Source organism: Sorex araneus, chromosome 5 (genome assembly GCF_027595985.1).
Source record: "Sorex araneus isolate mSorAra2 chromosome 5, mSorAra2.pri, whole genome shotgun sequence".
Lineage (NCBI taxonomy): Eukaryota > Metazoa > Chordata > Mammalia > Eulipotyphla > Soricidae > Sorex > Sorex araneus.
In genome coordinates, this window is record NC_073306.1 from 205,512,433 (window position 1) to 205,525,804 (window position 13,372).

The 13,372-nt window shown below is 45.5% G+C and overlaps 2 protein-coding genes across 4 annotated transcripts in view; one reads left to right on the plus strand and one right to left on the minus strand.

The window, feature by feature from the left end:
• The window catches only part of HELQ (helicase, POLQ like), a 45,066-nt gene extending 37,546 nt beyond the window's left edge, over positions 1–7,520 (minus strand). For 2 of the 3 annotated variants that reach the window (XM_055140842.1, XM_055140843.1), the window contains exons 1-4: positions 7,074–7,520; positions 4,686–5,385; positions 1,472–1,650; positions 597–797 (exon numbers count right to left, since the gene is read on the minus strand). In XM_055140842.1, the coding sequence (XP_054996817.1) occupies positions 597–797; positions 1,472–1,650; positions 4,686–5,385; positions 7,074–7,361 (1,368 nt within the window). In that variant the 5' untranslated portion in view covers positions 7,362–7,520. Of the gene's footprint in view, positions 1–596; positions 798–1,471; positions 1,651–4,685; positions 5,386–7,073 lie in introns of those variants that run through there. The other variant, XM_012934030.2, reaches the window with a different exon arrangement.
• Positions 7,521–7,625: 105 nt separating this feature from the next.
• On the plus strand, positions 7,626–13,371 carry MRPS18C (mitochondrial ribosomal protein S18C). The gene is made up of 6 exons (XM_055140737.1): positions 7,626–7,841; positions 9,344–9,393; positions 10,351–10,434; positions 11,954–12,011; positions 13,110–13,169; positions 13,251–13,371. The coding sequence occupies exons 1-6, from the start codon at positions 7,742–7,744 to the stop codon at positions 13,325–13,327; spliced, it is 429 nt and encodes a 142-aa protein (XP_054996712.1). The 5' UTR covers positions 7,626–7,741; the 3' UTR covers positions 13,328–13,371.
• The last annotated feature ends 1 nt before the right edge of the window (position 13,372 follows it).

Consider the following 13,372-nt stretch of genomic DNA (forward strand, 5'->3'; position numbering starts at 1 on the left):
AAAAAGAAAAAGAAGGAAATTTAATTTACATGCAATATCCATATAAAACATACTAGTGTGACACAACATTGTTCTGGATTTATAACTCACACATCTTAGATATAGCAACTAGAGTATATAAGCATTATTTCCTGGTTATTTAGTGAAATTTGAGGTAAACAGTTCACATGTATTATTATAAAATTAAATACATCCACATCACTATTCACATTTCAAAAAACACTTGCCGGGGCCGGAGCGATAGCACAGCGGGTAGGGCGTTTGCCTTGCACGCAGCCGACCCGGGTTCGATCCCCGGCATCCCATATGGTCCCCCAAGCACCGCCAGGAGTAGTTCCTGAGTGCAAAGCCAGGGGTAACCCCTGAGCATCGCTGGGTGTGACCCAAAAAGCAAAAAAAAAAAAAAAAAAAAAAAAAAAAAAAAAAAAAAAAAACACTTGCCATAACATGGAATTTAAGATTACCAAACATGAAAATTCTTCAACTGTATTGTCTAATACTGAATTATTTATTCATGTGGAGTTATTGAGCAAATGCACATAAAACTAAAGCTTAGTATAATACGTATATTGATAAATTACAAAGTAGCAACCAACCTCATCTACAACAACCAGACCCAGACAGCTGATCCTTTCAGTCTCGATCAAGGAGTTCACCAAACTATGGCCCTTTTCAATAGTGGCAATATAGAGTGATTTCTTCTCTCTTCTTTTAACTGGAGGAAATCTTCCTTTGCTTCCAGCATATTCTTCAACAAAGAATCCCAACTCTATACCAAAACTTGACAAACCTGAAATCTAGAACATCAATTAATAAGGGTCCATATGTGCTTTAAAAATTTAAGTCAGACAAAATATACATAAGAACTATTATGTTGATCTTTGAAAAATAAATGTAAATTTTATTTATTTTGATTTTGATTTGGGGCCCATACCTGGTGGTGTCCAGGGCGTACTCCTAGTTCATGCTCAGGGATCACTCCTGGCAGTGTGCATGGGAACTTATGTGGTTCTGGAGTTCGAACCCAGGTTGGTCACATGCAAGGAAAGAACCCTACCCACTACTATTGCTGCTTTGCCCTCTGCTACTAAATGTAACTTTTAAACTACAGAACTACAGAATGTGAAAATAAATTTTTACTGAATAAAAAATTTTGATTAAAAATAATAATAAAGCATCAGAGAAACTCATTTGCTGGCAAAATACTTGGTTAGTTTGATTTGAAAGAGCAGGCTACATATCTATACAACATTTAAATAGCTTAACCCATCATTTTAGGGAAAACATTCTGCAACAGGTATCTGAAGAGATTTTCAATAAGTTTGCTATAATGCTTTTGCATATTTAAAAACACTTTTTCCATTGCTAAAAGGCCCTCTTCTCCACAAAAAGTTGTTACATATATACTAGTTTCTATAGTTGGTTTCAAAATAATGTTAGCAAATAACACTAGTTTAAAAAAGAATCAGACCTTCTCTTGGACAATTGCAACATATGGGAGAATCATTAAAACATCTTTCCGATGGCATAGTAGTTCCTGGAGCATTAATATCTCAGCCACGAGGGTTTTTCCACCGCTTGTTGGTAAGGAATATATTAAATTTTTTCTTTCTTGCACAGAACTCAAAGTCAAGCATGTATGCTGCCATTCTGGGAATTAAAAAACAAGTATTATTTTTCTTTATCTGTGAAGTCAGTTGCACCCTGTCTTCTCATAATAAGTGTAATTACACACCAATATTAAAGGCCAAAAATCTCCCATCTTTGTGTAATATGCACTTGATGAGGGCATAAGTCGGGGACATAGGCAATAAAGTTATCTATTAAGTTACAAGGGCCAACACCATGGCACTGGAATAAAGAGACCCACAGATGAATGGGATAGAACTGAAAATGCAGTGAGAGACCCTCAGGTCAATTAACCTTTGATAAAGGAGCAAAATATGAAGTGGAACAAGGGAAGTCTTTTGGTTCTGGAAAAACTGGGGACATTGGTGGAGGTAAGTGGACACTAGTGAAGGGATTAGTGTTGGAACACTGTACATCTGAAACTGAATCATGAATGTTGAAACTCTGTAATTCAAGATTCAATAATAAAAAAAAGATTTTTAGAATTTAAAAGGATCAATTATGTGAACTTTGGAAAGAATGTTACAGAGGCCATATCCGGTGCTCAGGAATCACGAGGGGTGTATGCAATGCACACAGGGTCCAGTGTATACAAGGCCTTCGCTCAGCTTCAGCTCTCCTGGACCCTAGTTCACCTGTTTGGTAGATATAGACCTGACATGAGATTCTAGCACAGTGGTAGTGGCCAGCTAGACAAGAGAGCTGTTCATCTGAACATCTGAGCTAGAGGCCAGCAGTGTGAACTGAGGGCCTCCTTAGATTCTGCAGAAGCTGTATAAGCTTCCTCCCTTTTTTTACCCAAACACCACTGTAAAGAGAAAGAGGGGAAGGAGAAAAACCATTTGTGAAAAACCTTATGTGGCACCACATAAGGTGTAAAAAATTAGACTATCTGACTGGTTCTCAAGGGAAGCAGAACCTTGAATGGTAACTGATAAACTATTTAAATCATAAAAATTTGCATTATTAACCAACACATCTAGTGTCCTGCAATTTAGCAAGTCGGAATAAATAGGAATCAAAATAGATCTTAAAACATGGTGTAGGGGCTGGAGAGATAGCACAGCGGGTAGGGCGTTTGCCTTGCACGCGGCCGACCCGGGTTCAAATCCCAGCATCCCATATGGTCCCCTGAGCATGGCCAGGGGTAATTCCTGAGTGCAGAGCCAGGAGTAACCCCTATGCATCGCCAGGTGTGACCCAAAAAGCAAAAACAAAACAAAACAAAACAAAACAAAAACATGCTGTAGAAACAGTATGACAAACTCTGTTAAGTAACTTGGCAAAGTAAATATCCAAAGGGTTAAAATTGTACATCAGCAGCCTATGGAGGAGAAGGGTGTGTGTGTTGAGGTTGGGGGAGGAGATATGAAAAAAGGGTCCAGAGGGCTAAGAAAGCAGTAAAGAGCTAGCCTTGCACATGGTAGATGCCAGTTCACTCCTTGGCACCATCATGACACCTGAGCACTGTCTGGAGTGATCCCTAGTCAGAGTCCTGAGCATGGCTAGGGATAGCCTCATAACTATAAAAATTTTTTTTTAATGGATAAAATATTTCACAGAAGGGATAAATGCAAATGGCTAAAAAATCACACAAGAGGATGCTCAACCGCTATCAGATTAGTAAAATAAACAACAAAAGTAACTAACAATACAGTACCCATAAGTCAGGAATGGGGCCCAGTGACAGAGTATACACTTTTCACTGTAAGGCCCTGGATTTGATATTTGGCACCAAAAATAAAAATTAAAATTAAGATAAAAATAAAAAGGGGAAAAAAAATACAGTAGTTGGAGCAACAGTACAGCAGGTAGGGCGTGACTTGCATATGGCCAACCCAGGTTTGATTCCCAGCATCCCATATGGTCTCCTGAGCAGCACTAGAAGTAATTCCTGAGTGCAGAGCCAGGAGTCACCCCTCAGCATTGCAGGATGTGTCCCCTAAACAAAATAAAACAAAAACCAAAAAAGAATCCAGATTATCTAGACTAGATTTCTGAATAATTTGGAGTTGGGGAGACTAACCGGCAAGCATTTTGGTTTATGAGAGCATAAAACATTATCATCTTCTTTAGAAAACAGTACCCAAATTAAACACACATTTGCCTTTGAGCTAGCACCATCACTTTTGGTTCTCTACACATATAAAAAGCAAAGTTACATAAAAATTATATGTAGGATATTCATCATGGCAGTGTTTATATATATGAAACAGAACCAAAAGCTGAATGAATCTGTGCAATCTTGGAATTCTTGGCAGCCCGAAACTGAAAAGCAAATTTATGTATAGGCTTCATAAAGTTAAAAAAATGAGATCATGAGGGCTGGAGTGATGGTATAGCAGGTAGGGCACTGGCCTTGCATGTGGCTGACCAGGGTCTGGTGCCCAACATCCTGTATCATCCAGGAGTGATCTGAGTGCAGAGTCAGGAGTTAGCACTGAGCATCACTAGCTGTGGCCCAATCCCCACATCAGAGATCATGAATGTGTGTTGGATAGTATGAATTATGCGCCTAGAAAAAAACTGAAGAAAACATCCCTAAGTTAAGATACCAGTTATTTTCTCTTGTTCTGGGGGTGGGCTGAAAATTAGCTGAGGAAAGTGAGATAGCAAAAATAATCAGTTTGAGAAATGTGGACTATCAAGGAAAGAAGTTTACTATAATAGTAAGAAAGGGTATGTTAAATACTTTTTGATTTCTTTTTTTAGGTCACACCTGGTGGTGCTCAGGGATTACTCCTGGGAGGGCTCTGGGAACCATATAAGGCAGGTGCTTGAATAGGCCACATGCAAGGCAAGTGTCTTAACTACTGTACAGTCACCCTAGCCCAGTAGCGTTTAAGTTGAAAAATATGACCGTGGGGCCAGAGACAGTGCAACAACCTGGAGTGCATAGTTGCATATTTTGCACGCAGGAGGCCTGGGACCAATCTTGAGCAGAGGGCCCCAAACAAAACAAACAATAAAAACCTTGGAACTGATCTGTTTCTCCTGATTCACACTAACATTACAGCTATGAGGGTGACTTCTTCATTCCAGCAACAAAGCATTACCATATAATTTTTCAATTCCCTTGAATTGAACATAAAGGTCTCTCACTTTACTGGGTAATGAATAGAAAGGACCAAGGTCATCTGATGACAACTCAATTGTTTTCTTAGCAACATTAATCTCCTCGTTTAATAGAGTCTCTCTGAGCTGCTTAGTCCTAGAAAATATTGGTGTTTGGACCCTGGCATTGCCAGCCATAGCACTTTTGAGATGATCTTTGAGACTTTTTCTCCTGTTCACATCAGAAGTGGGTTGGACATGGGAAGAGGAGTCATTAACTTGTGGAGACTTCTCCCTGGCAGCCGGCAGGCAGGACAGGCTCTGGATCCTCTTTTCAGCAGCAGTTGGATCGTCCCTAGTATCTTGAGTGTTCTGCAAGTCTTCAAAATACAAAACCTGAGAAGAAGGTATATCAAACAGAATATCCACTTCTGGTTCCTCTGAGCCCTCTTGGAGCCCACTCTGGTTCTCTATGCGTGCATCATCCACTATTAATCCTGTCACGTTGCCTCCATCGGGAATGCTGAGTTTGCTGGGCTTGATGATGTCTTTTGACAGTTCTTTGGCGGTGAGTTCTGGGTTGTGTGTATTATGCTCAGGAATGTGCATATGTTTTTGTTCCAGATCATCAACTTGAGCTAATAAAGAGTTTTCAGCAAAGCTATCATAGTCACCAAACATGTCCTCTTCACTGTTATTTTGCTGGAGAGAAAACAGAAAAGGTTTATGATCAATTCTAACTACAGTGAGTCTCAGAGGGTCAGAAGATGGCTCAGGGGACAAGCGGATGCCTTGCATCCAGGAGTACATGTTCAGTTTGATTCCAATAGAGTATTGCCCCCACCTCTACCCACCCAACACTGCCAGCAGTAGTCCTTAAGGGTCCCAAGCATCACCTAGATGGCTCTGGTACCCCCAGCATCTCTGGCCTCAAGCACTGAATACTTGGGCACACACAGTTGGGCTGAGTATTGCAGGAGTGGTCCCAACACCCCCCAGTTTGGAAGACCCCACAATTAATCATTAAAGTCCAGGGCTTTATCAGTAATACTTTGGTTTCATAAGGCTCACAGACGGAAATGTAAACCACTCTTATGAAACAGGCACTACTCTCATTGATAGATGGAGAAATGGAGGTCCAGAGAAGCTTGTCCAAATGTCAATCCTAATGTATAGTGATGCTGGGATCCTAATATTTTTTTTGGGTGGAGCAGGTGCAGGGGTAGTGTTTGGGGACAAATTCTGCATTGCGCTGGGGATCTGCTGGGGGCAAGAGGGTCTCTTTCCCAGCATTCCTGAGCCCCCTGGCAGTTCCTAGGATCTGTTGTTTACCCTACAAAGCATGTGCTCTAGCTCTTTGAGCTTTCTCTGGCAATGGGATCTTAATTTTTTTTTTTCCCTTTGATTCTGGGTTACTTTCTGTTGCTGGAGACTGGACCCGAGTGGGGGACAGGGGTAGCTCAAGAAAAGTGCATTTAATCCCTGTATTATCATCTCTCCAGATCCAGAATCCCAAATTTTAGGTCAAATCCCAATTTTTTTCCTTAAAAAAGGAAGTACAACACCCCAAACTCCATCTATTGGGATGAAATGTCATTCCAAGTTTCTTTCTTTAGGTTTTTGCATCACCGTACTCTGCGATTTTTAGGCCAAATCCCAATTTTTTTTTCCCTAAAAAAGGAAGTACAACACCCCAAACTCCATCTATTGGGATGAAATGTCATTCCAAGTTTCTTTCTTTAGGTTTTTGCATCGTCATACTCTGCGATGCTCAGGGGTTCCTCCTGGAGAGCTCTGGGGACCATCCCGAATGGCAGGAACGAACTGGGGTTGGCTGTGTGCAAGGTCAACCGTCCTGCTCTCTGTGCACACACTGTGCACACTGATAATAACGGTAGCGCCCCTCTTCCCAACCATGCCAGGATCACTGGACACAGCGGGGTGTGGAGATTCTGTTCCGGGGCCTCTGGAGTGTGGGGGGTGGAGGAGGTGCTGGAAGGAGGGAGTCTGCCCATCGCAAAGCAGAAGGCAGCAAAAGAGATGGACAGCGTCGGACCTGGCGCCAGGAGAGTTGTTCCGTGATTTCTCGGGGTCTGATTTCTGCCGCGTTATCAATGGGGGACGGAAATAGCCAAGCCGGCAGCTCACAACGGGGCGGGTTTTTCTCGGGGCGGGGCCAGCATCGATTGTCACCGATTTCACAGTCTCCCGCCGCGCCCCTCCCCTGCCGGCACGAGCACCTTTCACACCCCGGGGCCCCACGAGCCCCGCCTCGCGCGCGGGCAAGCGCCCGCCTCAGAGCGGCCTCCCGGTCCTGTCAGGGCGCGCGCGGCCGGCCGTGACCCCGGCCCCGAGCTCAGCCCCGGGGCGAGGGGCTCTGAGGGGCGTACCTCGGCCCCCTGCGCGGCCGGGGGCGTCCCAGCCCCCATCTCTTCTCTCTCCTCCTCCACAGCGGCCGGCTCGAGCGCCGCCTCAGCAGGGCTGACAGGGCTGCGGCCGACGCCCGAGCGCGCGCCCAGCAGCTTCCGCCGGGGGCTCCCGGCCCCCAGGTCTTCTTCTTCTTCATCATCTTTTTCCTCCTTCTCCTCAGCGGGGCTGACAAGGCTGCGGCCGAAGCTCAGGCGGTTCCTTTTGCGGACAGACACCCGCCGGCGGATGTGGGAAACACCGTCCTCCATGGCGGGGCCCCGCGCGCGCGCCGCCGCCGCCGCCGCCGGCTGCCTGGCCCCGAGGCCAGGGCGGGAGACGCCGACCAGCCGGGGTCGCCAGCAGCCGCGAGCCACCGCGCCCGCCGCCCGCCGCAGGGAACGTTCCGAGGCAGCGGCCGCGGCCGGCCGGAAGCGCCCGCACTCTTGAACCAGCCCGCCTCCCGCCCCACCAATCACAGGAGCCCGCGGCCTTGCCGCGCGGGACGCCGGGAACCGGAAGTGGCCGCCCGGCGCCTGGCGCGCCCCGCCCCTCGGGCCGCCGCTCGCTGCGCTCCGACTGCGGCCCCGGAACCTTGGCGCGGAGGCTCGCGGAGTCCGCGGGAAGGACACCGGGAGGGGCGCCCGGGGCCATGGCGGCGCTGGTGGCCGTGCGCGGGGGCCTCGGGGGCGGCCGCTGGACGCGCTTCGCGGGGGCTGCCGCGCGCCTCTCCGCGCCCGGCTCGCACCAGGGTACGTTTCCCAGCGCCCGTTGCAGCGACGCACGCGTTGACCCGCCGCCGATTGGGCGGACCAGGCACCCCCCTCCCGACCCCCCCCCCCCAGCTAAACAGGGGCTCAGCCTTGTCACCTTTGCTGGCCGTGAACATAGAGGTGCAAAGGTGCAGGGGCGAGCTGCGAGCCCGGACTCGCGGGAAGAATGCAGAACTCCCGTAGTGTTCAGTGGCACCGCGTGTGACCCAGGGGTCGCCGGCGTGGGTCGCGCGGGTCCGTGGGAAAATCCCCGCGGACAGGAACCCGCGCGGGCTGGCAGGAGGCTGAGTTTCTACCCAAGGCGGGCGGGCGTGTGCTGGGCCCTGGCGGTATTCTGGACGAGGAGCGGCAGGACGAGGGGCTGAGCGCCCAGACGAACTTTCCAGAACCACCCAGGACCGCATGCCAGGGGTCTCTGAGTTCCCAGATGTGGCCCAGGTCGCAGCACAGGGCCAGGACTTGCCCACTTCTGCCCGTTGTTTCGGGCGTGTTTTCCTACCAGCAATGGGGGGGGGGGTGTCTGTTGCCCATTTCCCTTTGGTGTGACCATACATGTTGTTGCTTCTCCCTTTAGCATATGCATTAAAGTCTGCAGCCGTAGAGTGGAAGGGAAATTTCAGTGTCAGGCAGTCGGTAGGGAGTAGCTTTGCTGCTGAACTCTGGGAAACCCTAGAAACACTCTCGAAAAGTCAATAAGCCTCAGTAACTCCGAGAAGACTCTTAGTAAGACAGTAAGTCGGCTTCAAGCCCAGAGGTTTCTCACCGGTATTGTCTCATGAATATAAAACCTTTCTGTTGTATTTAATAAAATATATTGCTCTCATCTTGCCTCGATAAACATGTCTTTTTCAGTGTAAAGGAATGATTTGTGGCTCCTGTGGCTATAAGACTCATATCTGTGTGTGTGTGTGTGTGTGTGTGTGTGTGTGTGTGTGTGTGTGCACCTGTGTGGAAGTTAGAATTGTTGCCATCTTCTATATTGGTTTTTGGGCTATAGTGTGTGTGTGTGTGTTTTGGTTTTTGGGCTATAGTGTGTGTGTGTGTGTGTGTGTGTGTGTTTTGGTTTTTGGGCTATAGTGTGTGTGTGTGTGTGTGTGTGTGTGTGTGTGTGTGTGTGTGTGTGTGTGTGTAAGTTAGAATTGGTTTTAGGGCTGTACCCGGCTCTGGCTCTGCACTCAGGGATCACGCCAGGCTGGGCTCAGGGGACCATATGTGGGGCCCGGGATTGACCTGGTCAGCAATGTGTAGGGCAAGTGCCTTACCTGCTGTGCCATCTCTGGCCTCTATAGGGCCATCTTGAAGATGAAGATCAAACCAGAATGGCCATAAGGTGAAGCATGAGCCAGGAAGGAACCACAGCAGGAAATGACTGAAAGATTTATTGATTGCCTTTAAATAGTGTCTGTGTTTATATATAATTAAAAAAAATCCATTACACTTTGAAAAACCACATTGATTTGTTGCTTTTTATTTCATTTCAGTGCTGCGGAGTTGTTCACAGCATCAGCAGGTAACTGACAAGGAAGACCTGGTAAGAATTTCCCTTCCTTTTAATGAGGTATTCTAGATATTTCCAAACTATTACTTTACTGGGTTTTGGTTTTTTTTTGGGGGGGGGTTACAACCCAGCGATGCTCAGGGTTACTTCTGGCTTTGCACTTAGGAATCACTCCTGGCAGTGCTCAGTGGACCATGTGAGATGCTGAGAATGGAACTCGGGTCGGCTACGTGCAAGGCAAATGCCCTACCCACTGTGCTACTGCTCCAGCCCCTACTTTAGTTTTTGAATAGATTTAAGTTGGAGGACAAGAATGCTATCACTAGTCTGTTGGCCAGAGTTAGCTCAGTGAGCTGTGCAGTGCTCTGCCTACAGGAGGCCCCTGGTTCCATCCCTGACACCATATGGTCCCCTGAGCACAGTGGGAGACACCCCAGTACTGAGCCAGAAGTAGCCCATCCTCTGCCCCCCATGTTACCAGGTGTAACCCAAAACACTGGGGAAAAAATACAATAGTGATTTAACACCTGGAAATTTGGGGAGTGGATCTAGGGATTATACTGATAAAGAATTGCACATCCTGGGGCTGAAAGCAACAGTACAGCAAGCAGGCACTTGCCTTGCACACGGCCAAGCCCCAGTTCATTCCCTGGCTCCATATCTAGCTCCTCTGAACCTCTCCAGGAGTGATCCCAGAGTGTCGAGCCAGGAGTAAGCACCGAGCACTTCTGGGTGCCTGAGTTTGGTCCCCAACATCCCAGTCATCCCCTGAACACTGCCAGGAGTAACTTCCTGAGTGCAGAGCTGGGAGTAACCCCTGAACATTGCTGGGTGTGGCTACCCCCACCCATCCCCCAAATAAAGCTATAACTAGGCATTTTGAGAAGATTTAAATGTGGTTTCCTTAAAGTTTCTTTAAAAAAAATTTTTTTTAATGTTAATTCAGATTTTTTATATCAGGCTGTATTAAATTTCTCCCCTTTGTCCTAGCCCATTCCAATGGAAAATCCTTATAAGGAGCCTCTGAAGAAATGTACCTTGTGTGGAAAACGTGTAGATTATAAGAATGTACAGGTGAGATCTGATTTTCCTTCACCATGATACCTGATCTTAGGATTTTTCTTTATTATTTGATTTAACTAAAGAGAATCTTTGTTTTTTAATAGGTTTTGTATAGAAGCAGTTGTTTTAGCAACTTTATAATTTCAAATTTATGTATACTTTTGGGTAAACTGCATCCTTTATTCAAGTAAGACTTCCTTGGTTCTGCCTTATTAACACTCTTAGCTTTGTGTTTCTTGTTTCTCCCTTTTCTCTTTGCCCAGATGTTTTAGCAAGTGGTTGGCTAGCACTGTCCATTTTTGGAGTTGAATAGTTTCAAAAAAGCTTTTGGTGGAATTGATCTGTATTATAAGTCCACATAGCTAACTTGCAATTCATTCTTTTATGGTATCATGATTTATATACTATTAGTATCACTTTAGGCATATAGTGTCACTGCCCCTTATCCATAAACAGGGTGAAAGCTTCCCTTAAAATTTAACACGTATAAAAGAAATGTGTGATGTGAGCAATGAATTACAAAAACATAATTATTCATTGCTAATTCTAAATAATCAATTTAAATAAGAAGTAAGTATTTTAGGAATTTATTGGATTTTAAGGTAGGGGAAAGAGGGATAGGTATTGGTTTAGTTTAGTGGACTTGGTTAACTTTGTTGTATAATTACAATGTCAAAAGATGTAGGGAAAATTAAGATAATTCTAAATTATTCTTTTTCCTTTACTTTTAATAATTTAATTTGGAAATCTTTTCATTATTTTTCTATAATAAAATATTTATACACAGAATCCTTTACAAATACTAATTTTGATGGGCTTCTACTGGTAATTATAATCTACTCTGAAGTGTTTATTGCCTTGTTCTAAGTAGCAGTACTTAGAATAATTTCTGTGGAAGTCATGAAAATAACTTTAAGAACTGAAAGAATCTGCTTATTAATCTTCTGTAGACTCTTTGGACACTGAATAAGGGATGTTAACTTTAATAATGATACTTTAAAAGATGACATTAATGGGATAAGATATAATTAATAGAATAAGGATATAATTGATATTCACTATCACTATTACTATCATCCCGTTGTTCCTCTATTTGCTCAAGTGGGCCTAGTGATGTCTTCATTCATCCTAGCCCTGAGATTTCAGCAGCCTCTCTTTACTCATCCTTCCCAGTGGTGCCGCATTAGAGGGTCTTTCAGGCTACAGAGAATGAGACCATCATTGTTACTATATTTGGCATAAAAATAGGGCACGCGGAGCTTGCTAGGCTCTCCCGTGTGGGCAGGAAAACGCTTGGTAGCTTGCCAGGTTCTCCGAGAGGGAGGACTAGGTTATAAGATGTCATATGTTATATAACATATATTACATATAATCGGATATGATTGATAGGATATTTTTATTTATATTTTATGAAATTTGAAATAACTTGATTTAAAGGTGATAGAAAGTTTTCTGAAAATTACAGAATTGAGGTTGAATAACAAGTGTATTAATACAGTTTTTTTTCTTCTCCAAATAAAACTCAAAACAGCTTTTGTCACAGTTTATTTCTCCATTTACTGGATGTATTTACGGAAGGCACATAACAGGTATTTTCTTTTCTTTCATAGTAACTTAGGTGTAGATAAACAAAAGTGTATAGGTATGAAAACCGAACCATTTCTTAAGTGTTAAAACTCTGACTTGTACTTTGAAAAAGCCACTTCTTAGACCAGAAGGGAACTACTTTGCATACCTTTTTATGCTTTATGCCCAGTTTGCCATTCTCTCTGAAGCATAAAAAAAATGGCATAAAAATACCAGCTTTGGACGAGAGGGTCCGTGGGCTTGGAGGTAAGACAGGGGCACGGGAGGGAGTTCGGACCCAGTGGTGGAGGTCAGGTGAGCTAACGTGACTTTGACATCATAAATGCCTACGCCACTGTGAACACATGACCTTTCCTGTAGTAAATTAGCACCACACACATATGTGGACAGCAGGAGAGGGGGCGGTCCCCAAGCCACCAGCACCAAAAGAGCAGAAGAATGGTCGGGGGCTGTGAGGGAGCAGAGAGCTAGAATGCGCCCTTTACCTCAGCGCCCCGCAGCCCAGGGCGTTCCATCGCTGGCACCACATGGTCCCCAGAGCCCTGCTGAGCACTGCCAGCCGTGGGCAGAAAGAAAGCACCACCACAAAAACCCTCTGCTGAGAGTAAGAGTAGCAGAGGAGTTACCTGCGCCAAGACGAGAGGTGGGCGGCCCCAAGGAGGAAGGCCTTGGTCAGTCAGCAGTGACATGGGGACTGCAGTGTTTCCATGAAACCACATGGAGGTGTGAGCCATCAGTGCCCCATGCCAAGTGTCTGAAAGCCAGAAGTCTGGGGCCATCGGTCATCTTACCTGCTGCTTGCTTTTATTTTTTGTTTTGGGGTCACTTACTCCTGGCTCCGTGCTCAGGGTACCCCTGGTGGGGACCGGGGACCAGAAGGGGTCCTCGGGATGAGCCCTAGTTGGCTGTGTCCAAGACAAGCCCTCCTCCCCACTGTCTACAGCCATGTGTTCTTACAAGTCACGGGCTTTGTGTGGGAGCTTGTGCAGGCTGTCTGGCCTGCGAGCCACACGCCCATCTGCTTCCGGCCACGCTGCCCACCCTTCCTTGACCTCCCACAACTGTCAGACACTTGAATAACCCAGCATTGTCTTTCACAGGTCTTTGCGGGAAGAAACAAAAAGAAATCACAAAAGCTATCAAAAGAGCACAAATCATGGGTAAGAGCAGCCGAAATACTGACTTGAGCTCACGAGGATTCTGCTCTTTTCCTGTCAGTGACTTTGATTTTCTCTTTACAGGGTTTATGCCGGTTACATACAAGGACCCTGCATATCTCAAAGACCCTAAAGTTTGTAATATTAGATACCGGGAGTAAACGGTTATCAGCAAACGTTTTACAATAAAGTGGTGTGATACTCAT

Coding starts and splice junctions, on each gene's coding strand:
- MRPS18C (XM_055140737.1), top strand. CDS start 7,742: ATGGCGGCGCTGGTGGCCGTGCGCGGGGGCCTCGGGGGCGGCCGCTGG. Junction 9,394..10,350: donor TAACTGACAAGGAAGACCTG/GTAAGAATTTCC, acceptor CCTTTGTCCTAG/CCCATTCCAATGGAAAATCC. Junction 12,012..13,109: donor TTACGGAAGGCACATAACAG/GTATTTTCTTTT, acceptor TGTCTTTCACAG/GTCTTTGCGGGAAGAAACAA.